This window comes from Hemiscyllium ocellatum, chromosome 5 (genome assembly GCF_020745735.1).
Source record: "Hemiscyllium ocellatum isolate sHemOce1 chromosome 5, sHemOce1.pat.X.cur, whole genome shotgun sequence".
NCBI classification, from domain to species: Eukaryota; Metazoa; Chordata; class Chondrichthyes; order Orectolobiformes; family Hemiscylliidae; genus Hemiscyllium; species Hemiscyllium ocellatum.
In genome coordinates, this window is record NC_083405.1 from 120244574 (window position 1) to 120267041 (window position 22468).

General features: G+C 44.6%; 1 protein-coding gene across 1 annotated transcript in view; it reads right to left on the reverse strand.

Moving 5' to 3' along the window:
* Window positions 1–22468, reverse strand: part of dpp6a (dipeptidyl-peptidase 6a) — a 1150594-nt gene that overhangs the window by 340765 nt on the left and 787361 nt on the right. Inside the window, exon 4 of the mRNA XM_060825137.1 lies at window positions 9067–9161. Within this exon, the coding sequence (XP_060681120.1) occupies window positions 9067–9161 (95 nt within the window). The remainder of the gene's footprint in view (window positions 1–9066; window positions 9162–22468) is intronic.

The following is a 22468-nucleotide window of genomic DNA, read 5'->3' on the forward strand; positions in this document are numbered from 1 at the left end:
GAGGAAAGACGTGCTGCTGACTAGACCCTTCACTGGATATGAGGTGCCCCGGAAAGGAGCATTCCCCACCAGCACAGGCAACTCTCCTTCCCCAGGGTACTCTGGTCTATCTCCCCACCACCCTGCAAGGTGGAATCCTGGCAGTGGCAAAAATTTCCCTTTTAATGAATTGCCATCCAAGGCTCTCATTTAGCCTAGGAGTGGGGAAGCCCAAACTGAACAATACTGTCCCGGGAATCTACCAGAGAGAGCTGAAAAGGCAACAGACTCTCTATCTACCACCTCCCTCACTGATTCATTGGAACACTCCATGCCTTTTAACCCACACTTAGTGACTGGAGATGGGGGATGGAGAATATTTCCTAATATTCAAGTAGCAAGTATGATAAATGTTCATTATTTATCATTATTATTTGGATAATTGGCTCTGAAGTACACATGAGCATATAAAATTTAAGTTTGATGAGCTGATGATGAGTCATCTTGACTGAAACGTTAGCTTGGTCTCTCCTCATGGATGTTGATGCTGTGATTTCCAGCATTTATTTTTGTTTTCAAGCCTGCTGCGTTAGCAGTTTGCATAAGGACATCAAGAAGTGCATTGACTCAAGAAATAGTACTATGTGGATGCAGAGCTTTGACAGAAAGAAACCAAGCACAACCGTGCTACTGAACAAGGAACTTTAAAGTGGAAACTGGGTGAACCCTCACTGAGGTCTGAGTATCAGGAAGGTTATTGTTGAGGGCAAAAAGATTAAAACTTTACTGATGACATGTGGAGCAAGGTCATCTCAAATAATTATTACATAGTGAACATGTTTTGTTTTCCTTTTGTATGTAATAAACTATAATGTTCTTTAGTTAAATGTACATTGGCAACGTCTTCTAAATATATTCCATGTCTGACCACCATGGTAAACAAATTGCAAATATAAAATTCATGGTCTATCAAGCCAGGTTTCTCACTGGGATCCACTTGTCTAATATTATCATCAGTTGATTCATAAAATGAAAGGTGTCTGCAGTAAGATAGAGGAAGCACATCTATACTTACTAAGTTAGCCATCGTTACAATGATTAGAACAAAGAACAAAGAAAATTTACAGCCCAGGAACAGGCTCTTCGGCCCTCCAAACCTGAGCCAATCCAAATGTACTGTCTAAACCTGTCGGTCAATTCCTAAGCATCTGTATCCCTCTGCTCCCCACCTACTCATGCATTTGTCCAGACGCATCTTAAATGAATCTACCATGCCTGCCTCTACCACCTCTGCTGGCAACGTGTTCCAAATGCCCACCACCCTCTGTGTGAAGTACTTGCCATGTGTATCCCCCTTAAATTTTCCACCTCTCACCTTGAAAGCGTAACCTCTCATTATTAAATCCTTCACCCTGGGGAAAAGCTTATCTCCATCCACCCTATCTATACCCTGTATGATTTTATAAACCTCAATCAGGTCCCCCTCAATCTCCTAATGAAAATAAACCTAACCTGCTCAACCTCTATTCATAGCTAGCACCTTCCATACCAGGCAACATTCTCGTAAACCTTCTCTGCACCCTCTCCAAAGTGTCCACATCCTTTTGGTAATGTGGCGACCTTCCTGATACTCAGACCTCAGTGAGGGTTCACCCAGTTTCCACTTTAAGGTTCCTTGTTCAGTAGCACGGTTGTGCTTGGTTTCTTTCTGTCAAAGCTCTGCATCCACATAGTACTATTTCTTTAGTACACAGTATTCTAAATGTGGCTGAACCAATGTTCTATACAATTTTAACATGACTTGCCAGCTCTTATACTCAATTCCCTGTCCAATGAAGGCAAGCATACTCCTATATGCCTTCTTGACCACCCTGTCCACCTGTGCAGCAACCTTCAGGATACAATGGACCTGCACTTCCAGATCTCTCTGCCCATCAACTTTTCCCAAGGCTCTTCCATTCATTGTATAATTCTCTGTAGAATTAGTCTTGCCTAAGTGCATCACCTCACATTTAGCTGGATTGAAAACCATCTGCCACTTTTCCGCCCAACTCTCCAGTCTATCTATATCCGCCTGTATTCTCTGACAGTCCCTTATGCTTTCTACCACTCCACCAATTTTCATGTCATCTGCAAACTTGCTGATCATACCAACAGTGCCCTCTTCCAGATCATTTGGGTATATTACAAACAACAGTGACACCAATACTGACCCCTGTGGAACACCACTGGTCACCTTTCTCCATTTCAAGAAACTTCCTTCAACTACTACTCTCTGTCTCCTGTTGCTCAACCAGTTCTTTATCCACCTAGCCAGAACACCCTACATACCATGTGACTTCACTTTCTCCATTAGCCTACCATGGGGAACCTTACGCCTTACTAAAGTCCATGTATATGACATCAACAGCCCTTCCTTCATCTATCAACTTGGTCACGTCCTCGAAGACTTCTATTAAATTGGTAAGGCACGGATCTCCCCCGCACAAAACCATGTTGCCTATCACTGATCACCCCATTCTTTTCTAAATATAAATAGATCCTATCCCTCAGTACCTTCTCCAGCAACTTTCCCTTCACCGACGTCAGGCTCACTGGTCTGTAGTTACCCGGAATGTCCCTACTACCCTTCTTGTACAGGGGGACAACATGAGCAACCTTCCAGTCCTCCGGCACCTCGCCTGTATTTAAGAATGCCACAAAGATATCTGTCAGGCCCCAGCTATTTCCTCTCTCGCCTCCATCAACAACCTGGGATAGATCTCATCCGATCCTGGGGATCTGTCCATCTTAATAACCTCTAGCCTCCCAACACATCTTCCCTACTTATGCCAACGTGATCCAGACTAATCAAACTTCTATCTCTAATCTTAACATTCATCATGTTCCTCTCCTCAGTGAACGCTGATGCTAAGTAATCATTCAGAATCTCACCCATTCTCTCAGGTTCGACACACAGCCTTCCTTCATTATCCTTTAGTGGACAAATCCTTTCTCTAGTTACCTGCTTGTTTCTTATATAAGAATAAAATGCTTTGGGATTCTCCTTAATTCTGCTCGCTAAACCTATTTCATGACCCCTTTTAGCTCGTTTAAGATTCCTCGTTTAAGATTCCTCTTCCAATGTTCTTCCAGGGCCCGTTCTGTTCTTTGCTGCCTAGACTTTATGTACGCTTCCCTTTTTCTCTTGGCTAGTCGTACATTTTCTCCTGTCATCCACAGTTCACGAATCTTGCCCTTCCTATCCTTTGCTTTCAACGGGACTTGCCTATCCTGCACTATCTTTACCTATCTTTGAAAGCCTTCCACATTTCAGATGTGGACTTCCCTTCAAATAGCTGTGTCCAATCCACATTTCCCAGCTCCTGCCTAATTTTGATATAATTGGCCTTGGCCCAGTTTAGTACTCTTCCCTTAGGACCATTCTCTTCTTTATCTACGAGTATTCTAAAACTTAAAGAATTGTGGTCACTGTTCCCAAAGAAATCCCCTACCGCAACTTCTACCACCTGTCCTGGCTCATTCCCCAGTACCAGGTCCAATATAGCCCCTTCCCTCATCGGACTATTGATATACTGCTCTCGAAAACTCTCATGGACGCTCCTTACAAATTCTACCCCATCCAGACCTCTGACACTAAGTGTATCCCAGTCAATGTTGGGAAGATTAAAATCTCCCATCACCACCATCCTATTGCCTCTGCATCTTTCCAAAATCTGTTTATCTATTTGTTCTTCTACCTCACGCTCACTGTTGGGAGGCCTGTAATACAGCCCCAACAATGTAACTGCACCCTTCTTATTTCTCAGCTCCACCCATAATGCCTCACTACCCAGACCTCCATAATGTGCTCCTTTAGCACAGCCATGATATCATCCCTGACCAGCCATGCAACTCCACCCCCCCTCCTCCCCCCCACTTTGACTTGCGTCCCTGTCCTGTCTGAAGCTTCTATATCCTAGAACATTTAATTGCCAATCATCATGCCCTTCCTTCAAACAAGTCTCTGTTTGCAATAGCATCATACTGTAGAGTAAAAAATGAGGTCTGCAGATGCTGGAGATCACAGCTGCAAATGTGTTGCTGGTCAAAGCACAGCAGGTTAGGCAGCATCTCAGGAATAGAGAATTCGACGTTTCGAGCATAAGCCCTTCATCAGGAATAAGAGAGAGAGAGCCAAGCCGGCTGAGATAAAAGGTAGGGAGGAGGGACTAGGGGGAGGGGCGATGGAGGTGGGATAGGTGGAAGGAGGTCAAGGTGAGGGTGATAGGCCGGAGTGGGGTGGGGGCGGAGAGGTCAGGAAGAGGATTGCAGGTTAGGAGGGCGGTGCTGAGTTGAGGGAACCGACTGAGACAAGGTGGGGGGAGGGGAAATGAGGAAGCTGGAGAAATCTGAATTCATACCTTGTGGTTGGAGGGTTCCCAGGCGGAAGATGAGGCGCTCCTCCTCCAGCCGTCGTGTAGTTGTGTTCTGCCGGTGGAGGAGTCCAAGGACCTGCATGTCCTCGGTGGAGTGGGAGGGGGAGTTAAAGTGTTGAGCCACGGGGTGATTGGGTTGGTTGGTTCGGGCGGCCCAGAGGTGTTCTCTGAAGCGTTCCGCAAGTAAGCGGCCTGTCTCACCAATATAGAGGAGGCCACATCGGGTGCAGCGGATGCAATAGATGATGTGTGTGGAGGTACAGGTGAACTTGTGGCGGATATGGAAGGATCCCTTGGGGCCTTGGAGGGAAGTGAGTGTGGAGGTGTGGGCGCAAGTTTTACATTTCCTGCGGTTGCAGGGGAAGGTGCCGGGGGTGGAGGTTGGGTTGGTGGGGGGTGTGGATCTGACAAGGGAGTCACGAAGGGAGTGGTCCTTGCGGAACGCTGATAGGGGAGGGGAGGGAAATATATCCTTGGTGGTGGGGTCCGTTTGGAGGTGGCGGAAATGGCGGCGGATAATACGTTGTATGCGCAGGTTGGTGGGGTGGTAGGTGAGAACCAGTGGGGTTCTGTCTTGGTGGCGGTTGGAGGAGCGGGGCTCAAGGGCGGAGGAGCGGGAAGTGGAGGAGATGCGGTGGAGGGCATCGTCGATCACGTCTGGGGGGAATCTGCGGTCCTTGAAGAAGGAGGCCATCTGGGTTGTGCGGTGTTGGAATTGGTCCTCCTGGGAGCAGATGCGGCGGAGACGAAGGAATTGGGAATGTGGGATGGCGTTTTTACAGGGGGCAGGGTGGGAGGAGGTGTAGTCCAGGTAGCTTTTTTAGGAGGTGGAGGGCGTGGGTGGTGTCCCGAACGTAGGTGGGGAGTTCTTGGACTAAAGGGGACAGGACCGTGTCGAGGTATTGGGAGATGAGTTCGGTGGGGCAGGAGCAGGCTGAGACAATGGGTCGGCCGGGGCAGGCAGGTTTGTGGATTTTGGGCAGGAGGTAGAAACGGGCGGTGCGGGGTTGTGGGACTATGAGGTTGGAGGCGGTGGATGGGAGATCCCCTGAGGTGATGAGGTCCTGGATGGTCTGGGAGATGATGGTTTGGTGGTGGGAGGTGGGGTCGTGGTCAAGGGGGCGATAAGAGGAGGCGTCCGCGAGCTGGCGCTTCCCCGGTCCCCAACGCCTTATTTTCACTATGGACATCCAGTCCCTGTACACCTCCATCCCCCATCACGAAGGACTCAAAGCCCTCCGCTTCTTCCTTTCCCGCCGCACTAACCAGTACCCTTCCACTGACACCCTCCTTCGACTGACTGAACTGGTCCTCACCCTGAATAACTTCTCTTTTCAATCCTCCCACTTCCTCCAAACTAAAGGAGTTGCCATGGGCACCCGCATGGGCCCCAGCTATGCCTGCCTCTTCGTAGGATATGTGGAACAGTCCATCTTCCGCAACTACACTGGCACCACCCCCCACCTTTTCCTCCGCTACATCGATGACTGTATCGGCGCTGCCTCGTGCTCCCACGAGGAGGTTGAACAGTTCATCAACTTTACTAACACCTTCCATCCCGACCTGAAATTCACCTGGACTGTCTCAGACTCCTCCCTCCCCTTCCTAGACCTTTCCATTTCTATCTCGGGCGACCGACTCAACACAGACATCTATTATAAACCGACTGACTCCCACAGCTACCTGGACTACACCTCCTCCCACCCTGCCCCCTGTAAAAACGCCATCCCATATTCCCAATTCCTTCGTCTCCGCCGCATCTGCTCCCAGGAGGACCAATTCCAACACCGCACAACCCAGATGGCCTCCTTCTTCAAGGACCGCAGATTCCCCCCAGACGTGATCGACGATGCCCTCCACCGCATCTCCTCCACTTCCCGCTCCTCCGCCCTTGAGCCCCGCTCCTCCAACCGCCACCAAGACAGAACCCCACTGGTTCTCACCTACCACCCCACCAACCTGCGCATACAACGTATTATCCGCCGCCATTTCCGCCACCTCCAAACGGACCCCACCACCAAGGATATATTTCCCTCCCCTCCCCTATCAGCGTTCCGCAAGGACCACTCCCTTCGTGACTCCCTTGTCAGATCCACACCCCCCACCAACCCAACCTCCACCCCCGGCACCTTCCCCTGCAACCGCAGGAAATGTAAAACTTGCGCCCACACCTCCACACTCACTTCCCTCCAAGGCCCCAAGGGATCCTTCCATATCCGCCACAAGTTCACCTGTACCTCCACACACATCATCTATTGCATCCGCTGCACCCGATGTGGCCTCCTCTATATTGGTGAGACAGGCCGCTTACTTGCGGAACGCTTCAGAGAACACCTCTGGGCCGCCCGAACCAACCAACCCAATCACCCCGTGGCTCAACACTTTAACTCCCCCTCCCACTCCACCGAGGACATGCAGGTCCTTGGACTCCTCCACCGGCAGAACACAACTACACGACGGCTGGAGGAGGAGCGCCTCATCTTCCGCCTGGGAACCCTCCAACCACAAGGTATGAATTCAGATTTCTCCAGCTTCCTCATTTCCCCTCCCCCCACCTTGTCTCAGTCGGTTCCCTCAACTCAGCACCGCCCTCCTAACCTGCAATCCTCTTCCTGACCTCTCCGCCCCCACCCCACTCCGGCCTATCACCCTCACCTTGACCTCCTTCCACCTATCCCACCTCCATCGCCCCTCCCCCTAGTCCCTCCTCCCTACCTTTTATCTCAGCCGGCTTGGCTCTCTCTCTCTTATTCCTGATGAAGGGCTTATGCTCGAAACGTCGAATTCTCTATTCCTGAGATGCTGCCTAACCTGCTGTGCTTTGACCAGCAACACATTTGCAGCAATAGCATCATACTCCCAGGCACCAATCCAAGCCCTAAGTTCATCTGCCTTATCCACTACAGTCCTTGCATTAAAGTAAATGCATTTCAGGCCACCAGTTTTTTTTTATGCTCATCTGCTCTCTGCCTACTCTTCCCTTTATTAATACTATCTTCATAATTCTTACAGTCTCCAGTCTCCACCTCGCTACCTACTTGTTTTCTCTTCTGGTTCCCAGGCCCCTGCCACATTAGTTAAAACCTCCCCAACAGCAGTAGCAAAAACTGCAGCAGTCGATGTCACATTAACTGGGTGGTGGAATGCGTTCCTGTGCTGGTTTTGTAACTCGAATGCAGCCTATACTGCTGACACAGAAGCCATCTCTCATTCAACCATTTTAAAGAAAATTCTTCACAGCAAATGCTGACTGGGCAAGCATTTCTAGCCCATCCCTAATTCCCCTGGACAAGGTGGTGGTGAACTGCCTTCTTGTGCTATTTCTGACCATGTGGTATAGGGTACATCCACAATAGTTTTAGGGATGGGGTTCCAGCATTTTGACTCCTGGCAATGAAGGAATAACAGCATCGTTCCAAGTCAGGGTGGTGTTTGGTTGAGTCCAGTATTGCAGGTGGTGCTGGTATCTCCATATGTCTGCTGACCTTGTCCAGGTAGTTGGTAGAGATGGTGGGTTTAGAAGGGACCTTTGGTGAGTTATTGATGTGCATCATGTAGGCGGTACACACTGGCATATGTATGTGTAAGGTGGCATACAGAGCACCAATCAAGTAGGCTACTTTGTCCCAGATGGTGTCAAGGTTTTTGAGTATTATTGGAGCTGCTTCCAGTACTCAGCTGGCTGGGTCAATTCAGTTTCCATTCAATAATAATCAAATAATAAAAATCATAACAATAAAGAAGTTCTCAAATTAAGAGTCAAATGATGACCGCAATGCCACTGTGCATTGTCAGAAAAATCCATCTTGTTCACTAATAACTTTTATGAGAGGAAATCTGCCATCCTTATGGGAATAAGCTACTACAGATGCTATAATCTGTATTGAAAACAAAACAAAAATGCTGGCAATCACAGCAAGTCAGGCAGTATCCGTGGACAGAGAGAGCAAGCTAACGTTTCATCTTGATTTGAACCATTAGCTTGCTCTCCCTCCATGGATGCTGCCTGACCCACCATGACTTGCAGCATTTTTTTGTTTTCAATCTGCCATCCTTACCTGGTCTGGCCTACACATGACACCCGACTCTCAGCAATGAGGCTGACTACTAACTGCCTTCTGGCTAATGAAGGCTGGGCTGATCTAGCTAGTGGTACCTGCAACTCATAAGTAAATAAAAGGAGCAAGACATGATCCTAGCACCCCGATGAACAATAAATCTTTCAAACAAGTCACAGATCAGCCAGTTATTTTTGTCTGTGAGGCATTGACAGTATTAAGTTGGCTTTCATGCCTGGCTGTTCAACAAATGTAAAGAATTCTTAGTTTCTCATTGCGTTGATGGTTTACTACTATTGCCATACATGAACTCATCCCACGTCAATTCCACAGGGACTGGAGCTGAATGCTTACATTTGGGCTTTTTGATCACTGCAAGTGAAACAAAACTGATGCAGTGCTTGCTGTAAAATAAAGTATATACTCATTATCCATCAAAATGTCAGGCTTTCTCAGAACAAAGACCAGCTCCTGTCTAAACCAATGACTTACTGAATGTTGTGAGACCTCGATTTGTTTATAAACAGTGGATACCGATAATCCTGCCTTGCACCGTATTTTCCTGAGCTGACTGGCATGATTTCTGGATGAAAGGTAGAAGAAATGCTTACAAATTTCCGGTCCGTCATCAGAAAGGTCTTTTCCATGGTTTCGATATTCCGTCTCTCCAGATTGCCATCCGAGGTGCGATACAGCAGTTCAGTATCTGCGTACAAACAGGGAGGAATTGTCATGGTTCGGCACAAGTCAGATAGATTCCGCACTTCAGCATTGAAAATAGAATTTCAGAGGGCAGGCTGAGAAAATGGACAAAACTGCATCTCAAATTTGTATTGAGTTCCATATGATGGGAACCCTTACATTTTATAGCATTTAGACAGTTACGTGGTCAGGATAGGTATGGAAGGATATGGACCATATGTAGGCAAATGAGGAGCAGACTAATTGTGAAAACTGGATGGCATGGACAAGTTGGACCAAAGGGCCTGTTTCCATGCTGTAAATCTCTATGATTTTATCAATGACTTTATCCACGTGATGATCTCTTAAACCTCCCAGAATGCCTGACAAGCAACAACACTGATCTAATATCGGACGTGTGGCCAACTGGTGCACAGAAAGCTCTCATAACTTGCAATTGTTAATGGACACATCATCTGTTTCTGGAAGTGCTTAGTGGTCAGGACTCCAGGGAGAGTTCTACCACTCTTAGAGTCATAGAGATGTACAGCATGGAAACAGGCCCTTCGGTCCAACCCGTCCATGCCAACCAGATATCCCAACCCAATCTAGTCCCAGCTACCAGCACCCGGCCCATATCCCTTCAAAACCCTTCCTATTCATATACCCATTCCAAATGCCTTTTAAATGTTGCAATTGTACCAGCCTCCACCACTTCCTCTGGCACTTTTTCTTAGCAGTGCGGAGAGCCAGTCAGACAGTTGGTGGCCATCCCACATTGCCTCAGTTGTAGAAGGTTGGGTTAAAATGAAGAGTCCAGGGTAAATAACATGCTAGTGGGAGGCTTTTCCCAGGACTTAGGACCCTGGAATCAGAAATCCCACTTAACGAGAGCTGCCAGGCAGAAAGTGCCCGTTTAGAACACCAAGGGTGAGGTGGAAGTTGATTGAAAGGCTTCAACCACATATCAGTGAGAGTGGGATGGAGGTCACCAGGCAAGAGAGGGGAGGGGAGGGAGTTGGAAGAGAGGGCAGTGTCTAGGTTTTAGCTGATTCTTTCTACAAGGTACAGAGTGATTTTGTACTCTATACTCAAGGAGCTTTCAAACAGATGTGTTCAGTTGGGATTTCAATCATTGTCCTCAGGTCATTAGCCATTGGGATGATTCCCACAGTCCAAAGATGTGTAGGTTAGGTGGACTGGCCATGCTAAATTGTCCATAGTGTCCAGGGATGTGCAGGCTAGGTGGTTTAGGCATGGGGAATACAGGGTTACAGGGTAGAGGGTGGGTCTGTGTGGGTTGCTCTTCAGAAGTTCAGTGCGGACTTGATGGGCCAAAGGGTCTGATTCCACACTGTAGGGATTCTATGACTCATCCATTAACATGTTATTCAGCCATCATGTCACACAGGTTAATGAGTACACACAATGGTAAAGCATTGAAACCATGATTTGATTTAATGACATGATTTAATTTGTTTTTCCTGTCCTCATAAGAATCTTAATAATTCTGCTTTGCAGATCTTGCCTTAAAGTAAGTGAAAACTGCTGGACAGTCCATTTCCAACACCATTGGGAAAAGCATTCTGACCAGAGATAAGCAATTCTGAAGTCATGTTGTTGGACATATTTGTACATGTTGCTTTGAATAGATTTTCAAGTTAAAGTAATTCTTTCACATCTTGCATTACTGCATGTTAACATCACAAAGCTTTTACTACATTCAAAGGAAATCCATCTGTCTGCTATTTTAGTAGAAGCAATAGCCTATTTATGTAGAATAATTTTAATGGTAGATGTTATGCTGCGCAATTCTTACTAAGTAGTAAACCTCACTGAAGATGCTACCTGAATACAAGATTATAGTACAGGGACGAGGAGCCTGATGACTGTAAATCACCCCCATTAGCAAGTGACATTTTAATGACGAATTCTTTCATGGTATCAGGTGATAAAAATCTATGAATTAAATGAACAATTATGGTGATGGCATCAGAAATGTCGGCCCTAATTTATTACGAATACAACCAATGAAATTAAAATTTAGTTGAATTGACATATGTGATTTAATCTGATTGTTTGCAAAACAAGAAAATGCAAGGTCAAGGAAAATTTGGTTCGCCCAATGAAGATGAATATGTCAAACCTCCAAAACTCCCTGACCAACACAATCTGGAAAAAGTTCTGAACAAGGGTCACTGGACCTGAAATGTTAACTCTTGCTTTCTCTGTTGCTCGACCTGCTGAGTCTTCTCCGGTAGTTTCTGATTTCCAGCATCCCTAGTTCTTTGGCTTTTTGACAAACTGAAAATCTGCCTCTTCACTAGTGAAAGCAAGCTACATCAATCCAACAATTCATCAGCTTTCCCAGGAAGAAGTTCCCACTGTTTCACATCATGAAGTAACCTGAGTCTACGAACCCTGGTTTCAGTAACTCCAGTCATAATAATCCCTTCAGGCTGCACTCCTTATTTTTAATTGCATTTTCTGGATTCTTGAAAAGTGGATTCTGTCATATAATGGGGAATTAATTTGTGAATGATAATGATGTGCTTGATGGTGCCAATCTGATGTCAACAGTCACAGGCCATTGAGATTCAAAAAAGACAAAAATGGAAGAACAATATGAGCGTGTTGTGATTGATACTCTGTACACAAAGTAAGGTAAATAACAATTTATGGGGCTGACTGAGAATGAGGAGAGAATTACTCTTATATAAGTTAATGACAGAGATGCAGCAGTCTTAGAGAATTAAAGGCGAACAAAGAGGCATATTGGATTCAAAAGGTTTAACCTGCTGGGTTTCTTGAGCACTTCCTGCTTTCACTTCAGAGTTTCTCTCGACAGAGCAGTGCCAAGAATGCAATATAGAGGAACCTCGATTATCCGAGTATCAATTATCAGAATTTCGGATTATCTGAAGATCTCAAGGTCCCGATAAAAATACATTACATCAAACAGGTGTTACCAACAGTGAACACGCCTTTTTATTACAACGATTAAAAGTGAACTTGGTTTAATTAAATGCTGCCAAGAACAGTTCTACACATCGATAGGAGCCCAGGCATCATCTCCAAATGACTCGCCTCCTGCTCTCTCTCTCTCTCTCTCTCTCTCTCTGTGTCTCTCTCCACACTTTTCCAGGAGTTCTAGACAAGGGTTTACCCTAAACCCCACTTCCCCAGATAATCTCTCCAACATGGTCCTGTACAGGGCGGAGTGGACACTTGTCAAAAAGGTGTGTGTGTGTGTGTGTATGCGTGCATGCGTGTGTGCGCTATTTTGAGACTCATCCCCCCCAAAGGCAGCAGCAGTCTTGCTATTGGTGTCCAGTCCGGCTGCCGTCTCCATTCTGTTACTTTATTTTGTTCTGGAATCCCATTGGGGAGAAGAGATAAGAGGCATCTGGCCCCTTCACTCCATCCATTGGCTGGAAACATGGAGAGTTGAAAGCACACAGCAGGGGTGGGGGAGGTCCGCACAGTGTGCTGCTGTCCAGTCTCCTGAAGAGGGAGGGGACTCAGCAAGTGCTCGCTGAGGTGAAGCAGTGGCAAGGAGAGACATCAGCAATGTTGCAGGTCCCTGACACACAAATGTGTGTCTGCTCAGAAACAAACCCTGAGACAGAGATAGAGCAACACAGACAGAGTGAGGAAAAAGGAAACTTCAGAAAATTCCCAGAGGAGAGGTATTGAATCAGTTATCCAAATAATCAGTTATCTAAGCAAATTACTGCCACCCAACTTGTTCGGATAAATGAGTTTCCTATGTGCTGATACCCAATGCCCAAACCACATTATAGGCAGAATCCATGAGCATATAATGGTGTAGGTTTGAGTCCAGGGAAATACTTTGAATACAGCAGTATCAGCACAAATCAGGAAAGCTCAATCCCAGCTGTAAGCTTTAAGTTTCTCCTTGCATTCCCAAATAGACATTCCTCACTGGTCGAAAGACTGAAGAAGGGCTAATGCCCGAAACTTCGATTCTCCTGCTCCTCGGATGCTGCCTGGCCTGCTGTGTTTTTCCAGCACCACATTTTTCAATTCCTCACTAGTCACCATGTAGTTAGCTCAAAGTGGAAAATGGTACGATGGCTTGTAATCCAGGGAACATTGGCTGCTTAAAAATGGGTAAGTATGTGGAACAATTTTGATTTCTCACCAAACTGATTCCTAACAGTTGGTTGAGATTAAAATTGTTCCCCATATCCTTCTCATTTCCACAACCCCCCTCAATCTAACTCCACAGCTGCAGCCATCTCTTCTGTTGCTGAAACTCATGCCCATTCCCTTTTCAACTCCATACTCGGTCCCAGCTGCCGTGATTCGAAAACTTCAGTTCATTCAAAATACCGTTCCTTGTATCCTCGCCTACATCAAGGTATTCAGGAGTGAAGGAAAAACCAAAGCCTGGAAGAAGCCCCCTGCATCCTATATCCTCATCTCTCAGATGGCAGTACATCTGTGGAACAAAGGACTGTTAGGGTTGGGTCATTAAAGTGTATTCAGGCTGTGATAGACAGATGTTTAATCCGATGGGGAACCAAGAGTTATGGTGAAATGGCAGAAAGTAGAGCTGAGGAGTATCAGATCAGCCATGATCTCAATGAATGGCAGCAGGTTCAATGGGCTGAATTGTCTATTTGTGCTCCTAGACCTAATGGCTATACACCCCCAAATGCCTCCAATTTAAAATCCTTATGTTTCAATGGATTTCTCTCCCTCCCAATCTCTGTCAGTTCCCTCATTTAGTACTGTCCAAACTGTTTGTCCTACAATCACCACCTATTTGCTACAGGTTGACAACTTTGTGCTCATCATTCACAACATTTATTTAATCCAGTCTCAGTGTGAATTGAAATAAACTGTTATTACTGTATTACCCACATAACATACTTCCTGATTTATACCATGCCCAACATTAGTAATGTATGAGGAATTCATACCAATATTTGCTGTCTTTTAGCTCCACCTGACTTTAGAATCATAGAATCATTACAGTATGGAAGCAGGCTCTTCGTCTCAGTGAATCTACACCATCCCTCCAAAAAGCAACTCACCTTTTCCCTGTAACCATGCATTGCACAGCACGGTGGCTCAATGGTTAGCACTGCTGCTCACAGCACCAGGGACCCAGGTTTGATTCCAGCCTCAGTGACTGTCTGTGCAGAATGTGTGCATTCTCCCCGTGTCTGCTTGGGATCCTTCTGGGTGCTGCAATTTCCTCCCATAGTCCAAAGACGTGCAGGTTAGGTAAATTGGCCATGCTAAATTGCATGGTACTGTTCGGAAATATGTAGGTTAGGTGCATTTGTCATGGGGAAATGTCGAGTAATAGGGGATTGGGTCTGGGTGGGCTACTCTTTGGAAGGTTGGTGTGGTCGTGCTGGGCTAAAGTGCCTGTTTCCACACTGTGGGAATTCTACATTCCCATGGCTAATCCAGCTGGCCTGCACATTCCAAGACACTATGGGCAATTTAGCATGTTCTACCCACCTAAGCTGGGGATACTGCCAGATGACGCATGTCATAGAGCCCTGGAATCACACACCGTGCAAACAGGTCCTTCAGTCCAGCCAGTCCATGCTGACCTTCATCCCAAATTGAATAGGTCCCACCTGCCAGCACTTGGTTCATATCCCTATAAACCTTTCCTATTCATGAACTTATCCAATGTCTGTTAAACATTGTAACTGATCCCACATCCATCACTTCCTCTGGCAGTTCATTCCACACTCTGACCACTCTCTGTGTAAAAATGTTGCCTTTCACGTCCTTTTTAAATCCTTCTCCTCTCACCTTAAACATATGCCCCCTGGTCTTGAAATCCCCCGTTACAGAGAAAAGATACTTGCCATTCACTTTATCTATACCCCTCATGGTTTTAAAAACCTCTGTCAGGCCATCCCTCAACCTCCAATAAAAAGACTCCCAGCCTCTCACTATAAGTCAAACATTCCATTCCCAGCAACATTCCAGTAAATCATTTCTGAAACTTCTCCAGCTTGAGAATATCCTCCCTACAACACAGCAACCAGAAGTGAACACAATACTGCAGTATTGAGAAACAAGAGAACAATTATCGGGCCTTGTGAGACTTGGGAAGTATAAATGTAATAAAGGAAAGAGCCAGTGCTGTAGCTGCTCTGGGTATAATCAATCATAAAGGGCTGAGCCAGATCAGCACAGACCCTTTAAATTGAAGTACACAAGGTCAGATTTGGAGAAAATGACATGATTCAACCTGTTCATGGTTGCAGCAACTTTTGAAGAAGTTAGGGAGGGATCATTTACAATGGTCATCGCAAAGAAAGGGTTTACTTTGTGATTTCTATCCAGCAAAGTGATGATATCAGGCTGCTGGAAGGAACAGCTGGATAATGTAATTACATCTGATCTATATTACTGTCTATTTCAAATAATTCATTTTGTATTTTCCCGGACGTATGTTAATAGGCTCATGATTTGCAATTCTGCATGTAATTGGAGTTACTGGTGCAGTTCATATGGATGATTGAATTAATGTAGGGTTTTTTTCTGAACTTACAGAGAAACACAGAAAAACAGAAGCAGGCCTGGGACATTTGACCCTTCGAGCACACTCCAACATTAAATGTTCATGTTCTTGTTTTCTCCTTGTATCTTTGATACCACAAGGTCTAAGAATTATATTTAACTCCTTTTGGGAAACATCCAACCTCTTTCACTTTAGGTTTTGTGATTCCTCACATTTTCCCCATGCTTAGCAATACATAGCAATGTGTCCAGTTCATTCACTTATCGCACTGTATAAAGAGACTAACCTCTTGAATTTTTTTGAAAAAGCAATATCCGCAAATTAATAGTGTTCTTTTCTTAAGTTATGAAACATCTCCTGTTTCTTAATTTTCTTATCAATGATAAACATTTGTTCGGCTATTTATGGAAAGTGACTTGTGTCACACCAGAACCAGCATTCATTGCTTTTGTATCATTTTCTTGGCACCATGCGTTACTTTTCTCTGTATGACAGTTTATTTTGCTATCAGGGCAACTATGGACCTTGCCAAGTTGGATGACTCACCCAGAATTACTGAAACAATTTGGAGCTCGTGTTTCAGTTAATGAAATAAATTTAATGAAGTCCTTTGTGCGGTATTATTTCTGGAAATGCCACAACCCGTTGCATGATAACTTTTCCTTTTTGCATTTCATTACAGATGTCCTTAGTTCATTCACAAGTAGTTTTGGTTCAAATTCCAATGCCCCTTTTGTTGTCTTCAATCTCCATGGAGTCTCTCCATCATTTATACCCTCTTACCTTTCCCTCACTATGTTGCTTCTCCCCGCTGCAAGAAAGGACAGGACAAGAGGAAACGCATGGTTTGGGTGATAGACTATTGGGAGGTTTGGTTCTTAGGAGATTCCCTTCCCCAGCAACTGTCCTGATGAACCTCTACAAGGGACAAAACACACAAGGATCATGGAACAGTGGTGTTAAATTATTGCTGGCTCCGAACCCTTATGGGGGAAAGGAATGGGCCTGGCACCAATGCAACAACCAAACTGCCACACTCCAACCACAGCTAGAGATGGTAACTTGCCAAATCCAACAGAAGTTACAGGGGTGCAACCAGGAAGACTGAAAGATAGAGGAATTGGTGACTATTGATTCTTGACACCAACCAAAAGAGTGACTTGGAGTCACAGGAGGTTATCGCCGTGCAATACACATCCATCATCGTTGGAGTAACTGAGCATCTCAGGATAGTGGTGCTCTAGTCATCTTGGCATAACCAGGAAATGGGAACTGGATCAACACCCAGTGTTGAGTGTTCGGATGTTGGCGCGTGCCCATGACTTGCTGGTATTTGGGTCTGATAGGAATAAAACTAGTGAACTGCAGGTACCGAGTGGACAACACACTGCAGCTCAATTGTCACAGCTACAGGACAATTGACTGGCTCTAAGCCAGCCTGCAGCTGGTTCTGGGGGTGGGGCTGGGAGGTGGGGGTGGGGAGGGTTTATAAAGCACAAGGTGGGCTACAAGGGGGCTAGTTCAAGATTGCATCCATCCGCAGTTAAATTATGGAACCAGGACAATTCCTAACAAAAAGCTGGCACATCATGGCACTTAAACCCTGGAACAAAAGCTCCAAGCTGGTTGAAAGCAACAAAGGAGATAGTGCTTACTTTTTTTCACTCCTTGTTTCAGATGGTTAACCTCTTACCAAAATGGTAATCCCTCCAAATAGACCAAAGCTGTAGCTAAAGGTGGAAAGATCAAGATTGTTCCCTTATTGCTATACCTTGAATTTTCTTTTTACTTGGTATAAGGAAAAGTCCCAGAGGATTGGTAAAACTGCCATTGTAACATTCAAAATGGAGAGAGACAAAAAAATTAGTAACTATAGGCCAGTTAGCATAACATCAGTGATGGGGAAAATGTTAGAGTTTATTTAAAAGCTTTTAGAAACAGGTATATAGTCAAGCAAAGTCAGCATAGCTTTGTGAAGGAGAAATCATGCCTGACAAATTTAGTACAGCTCTTTAAGGACATAACAAGCAGAGTAGCTAAAGGGAGACCAGTAGATTTAATATATTTGGAATTCCAAAAGACGAATGATAACATACTGCACATAGCATAAGGCTACTCAATAAGAGTCTATTGTGTTGTGTGTGTGTGTGTGTGTGTGTGGGGGGGGGGGGGGGTAATATATTAACATGCATTGAGGGTTGTTTAGCTAATAGCAGATAGATTTGTGTAAAAGGGGACATTTTCAGGATGATAATCTGTAACTAGTAAGTGTTCCACAGGGATCATGCTGGGGCCAGAATTAATTACAATAGAATATAGAACAGTACAGTTCAGAAACAGTCCTTTAACCTACCAGGTCTGTGCTGTTCATGATGCTCTTCTAAACTAATCCCATCTGCCTGCACATGGTCCATTTCCCTCTATTGTCTGCCTGTTCACGTGCCTGTCTAAATGCCTCTTAAACATTGCTATCATATCTGCTTCTGCCAGCTCTCCTAGTAGTGTGTTCCAGGTACATATTAGTCTTTGTGTAAAAAAACTTTTCTCACCCAATTATGGGTCTGCCTTTTGAGGAGTACCTATTGCATGGGTTTCTGACAGATTGAATCAGCTAGTGTGTACCAAGTTCTTAGTTGTTTTCCTTCAGTCTAGAGCACACCAAATGACTGTCAAGTAGTTACTGCATGAGCTAAAGTTAATTGCAAACCCCCTAAATCATTGATGCAATTGACGCTTTGACTTGACCAGTTTAAGATATTTATCACTGTCTTAATCTCAGCAGGTTATTTGCGAATGTACATAAATGCTGTCCATTATATACTACAGCCATTTTCCACAGGACATTAAGTCACTAGATAATTAACACAAACGTGCTCCTTCCATAGAGAAAATTATCCCCAAAGGCCCAATGTACTATTTTGAGACAGTACATTGTTAAAAATCTGCAAAGCACTTCCATTTATGTAACATCTTTGATGATTGAAAATGCTTTAGAGGCAGAAGTATTTTCAAAGTGTAGAACTGTTGTAGTAGATCGAGCCAACCTTTGAACAGCAAGATCACAAAAAGGTTAAAGTAATAGTGGGCAGACACTCTGCTTTCTGTGATGTTGGTTAAAGGATCAACATCTGCTCCTTGATAGAATTTTACCATCCGGATTTTTTCCTGCCTCCTGATGCATAGGAGACTTTGGTAAATGTCTCAGCCAAAAGGTGACTCTTTTAACTATGCAGTACTACATCAGGATTATGTTGAGGTGTTTTTGGAAAGTAGGCTCACTGGCATACCTAGCCTTGGAAAGGTGGTGAGTTGTTTTCATGAATTATGGCATTTTTCACTTAGTGCTCTGGATGTCGATCAAGCAGGCTGCTTTGTCTTGGATGGCGTCGAGCTTCTTGAGTGTTGTTGGAGCAGTATCCATGCAGTCAAGTGGAGAGTATTCCATCACACTCCTGACTTCTGTCTTGGGGATGGTAGACACGCTCTGAAGAATCAGCAGGTGAGGTACTCACCACAGGATACCCAAACTCTGACCTGCTCTTGCATCCCATATATTTGTATGGCTAGAACAATTCTGTTTCTAACCCTCACACCCACCATGTGACTAGAACCTATATCTCCAGATTCATACAGTCATAGAGTCATACAGCAGGCAACAGACCCTTCCATCCAACTCATCCATGCCGACAATGCTTCCCAAATTAAACTTCGTCCCATTTACCAGCATTTGTGAACCCTTCCCATCTTTTAAAGGTTGTAACTGTACTTGCATCTCCCACTTCCTCTGGCAGTTCATTCCACAGATGAACCCCCTCTGTGTGGAAAGATTGCAACTTAAATCTCTTTTTAAATCTTTCTCTTCTCACTTTAAAAATATGCCCTCTAGTTTTGAACTCCCCTAGCCTTGAGAAAAGACCTTTGTTATTCATCTTATCACTGGTCCGCTTTTGATTTTATAAACCTCTATAAGGACATCTGTCCTAAGATCCAGGGAAAAATGCCCCAGTTTATCCAGCCTTTCCTTATAACTGAACCCTCCAGTGCCAATAATATCCTGGCAAGTTGATTTTGCACCTTTTTCTATTTAATAATATCCTTCCAATTGCAGGGCAAAGAGACAATGCACAAAATCCAAGAGTAGCCTCACCAAAGACCTCAACAATGCAACACTGATGTCCTGAATCTGATACTCAATGGTCTGAGCAATGAAGGCCTTCTTTGCCACCTTGTCTCCCTGTATTGGGAATTAAGTGTAACACTTTTCCATTTTTCCACATCATTGAGCACTCCTACACACCGTCTGTTTTATCCCAGCAGCATCCTGTAACCCAAATCACAGAACAGTTCTCAAAGATGTGCAGGTCAGGTGGATTGGCCATGCTAAATTACCCTTTGTGTTAGGTGCATTAGTCAGAGGGAAATGGGTGTGGATGAGTTGCTCTTCAGAGGGCCACTGTGGACTTGTTGGGCCAAAAGGCCTGTTTCCACACTGTGGGGAATCTAATCTAATAATGTGCCAACACACCATTTCCCACTCTAACCATCAGAACATTAAAATAAACATAAGAAACAGGAGCAGGGTTAGGCCACTCAATCCTTGAGTGTTCTCTGCCATTCAGTAAGGCCAGGGATGTGACCTTATCAGTACTTTCATCAGTACTGGATCGCATAAACTGACTCCCTTGTAGATTAAAATATCTGTTGAGCTCAGTCTCAAATGTATTTAATTGCCCAGTCTCCACCGTTGGCTATGAAAATAATTCCTAAGACAGTCAACACTCTCATGTTAAGAAATTCCTCCTCATCATCATCTTAAGTGGGAGACATTTTACTTTGTAACTGCTCTCCAAGATTTGCTTCAAGCAAAAATATCACCACTCTATCAAACCTCCCCACAATTTTCAATAGAGTCACCTCTCAATGATTCAATAGAATCAACTCTCATTCTTCTAAACTCCAATGGGTTTAAAAACAAGGTTTATTTGGGAGTACTAACTTTCAGAGCTCTGCTCATTCATCAGGTAGCTGTGGAGCAGGATCAAAATAAACCTGTTGGACTATAACCTGGTGTTGTGTGATTTTTAAGTTTGCCCACCCCCGTCTAACACCGACAGCTTCACATCATTAAAAAAAGGCACAATATGTCCAAGCATTCCTCATTGGACAACCCACCTTCACATGACTCAAGAGCAGCGCTCTGAAAGCTTATGATTTCAAATTAACCTGTTGGACTATACCCTGGTGTTGTGTGATTTTTAACTTTGTCCACCCCAATCCAACATCAGCACCTCTACATCATTTTTTAAAAAAGCACTGTATGTCGAAGCATTCCTCATTAGACAATCCACCTTCACTGATAAAGGAGCGGGAAAATTAATGGCACAGAAATTTGCTACTTGGGCCACTGTATTTGCATTAGAGGAAAATAAAGTCAGAAGTCACACGACACCAGGTTATAGTCCAACAGGTTTATTTCCCTGACGAAGGAGCAGCGCTCTGAAAGCTTGTGATTTCAAATAAACCTGTTGGATTATAACCTGGCGCCATGTGACTCCTGACTTTGTCCAGCCCAGTCCAACACCAGCACCTCCACATCAAGATAACCCATTAATCTCTGAAATCAAGGAACTTTTCTGAACTGCTTCCAAAGCAAATGCGTCCTGCCTTCAGGAAAGACTTCAACTATGCACAGTATTTAGATGTTGTATCATCTATCCTGTGCAATTGTAGCAAACCTTCCCAACATTTATATTCCATTCCCTTTTTATAAATGCCATTTGCTTACCCAATAACCTGGCCTCAGGGATAGTGGTGATGCAATGAAGAATTCCTCACTAGAGCAGAAGGCTATTATATATGGAGTGTAGTCAGAGGAACTGCCATTTGACCCTAGTCTTCCCTGCCTGTGTTTCCATCTCACACGAGCTTTCGCCAACCCCACTTCATTGAACCTCATCAACATAGTTTTTGATTCCGGCCATCTTTGTGTACTTATCGAATTTCCCCTGAAATGTATTTGAGCGATTTACTGCAATCACCCATTGTGGTCATGATTTCCATGTTCTTACCTTTCCTAGGTCAAGTCATTTCTGTCGTCTGAGGAAAAGTCACTCGACTTGAAGCATTAATTCTGATTTCTTTCCACAGATGCTGCCAGACCTGCTGAGCTTCACCAGCAATTTCTGTTTTTGTTTCAGATTTACAACCTCTGCACTTCATTTGCTTCTCCTGAATTCCTCGTTAGCTCCATTAGTGATGCGCTTGTATATATGATACAAGCCCTCGTTCTGGACTCACTAACAAATGGAAGCAATTCCGCTCCATCTACTTCATCAAACACCTTCAATGTTTTAAGGTCACCCCTCAGCCTTCTCTCGCTTCCAGAGAAAAGAGCACTGGGGTTGTTCAGTCTTTGAATTAATTCAAGTACACATAGAATTATCCGCAACTTTGTCCTGCATTTTCATAAGCAACCAGAGCAAGACTAGTCACAGGTCACCTCTGAAATATGAATAGTGTCTGCATTATTGCATGTGTACTTAGGAAGCAAGAAAATCATGCCACTGTATATGAATTAGACACTGATGAAGTATAATTGACTCCTGCACAGAGGCAATTTTTCTTCAGTCGCCTGAGAATAGCTACAATGTCTCATGCATATTCATGCTTCAAGATGTTTTCTACACCAATTTTCCCTCTTTATTAGCAATGTTTATCTTTACAGCATAAATAATTCAAAAACGAGTCGCTTATGTGATCTTATAATGGCACTGTTGTATCACGATAGGATGATTACTGTAGTATTGCCCTGA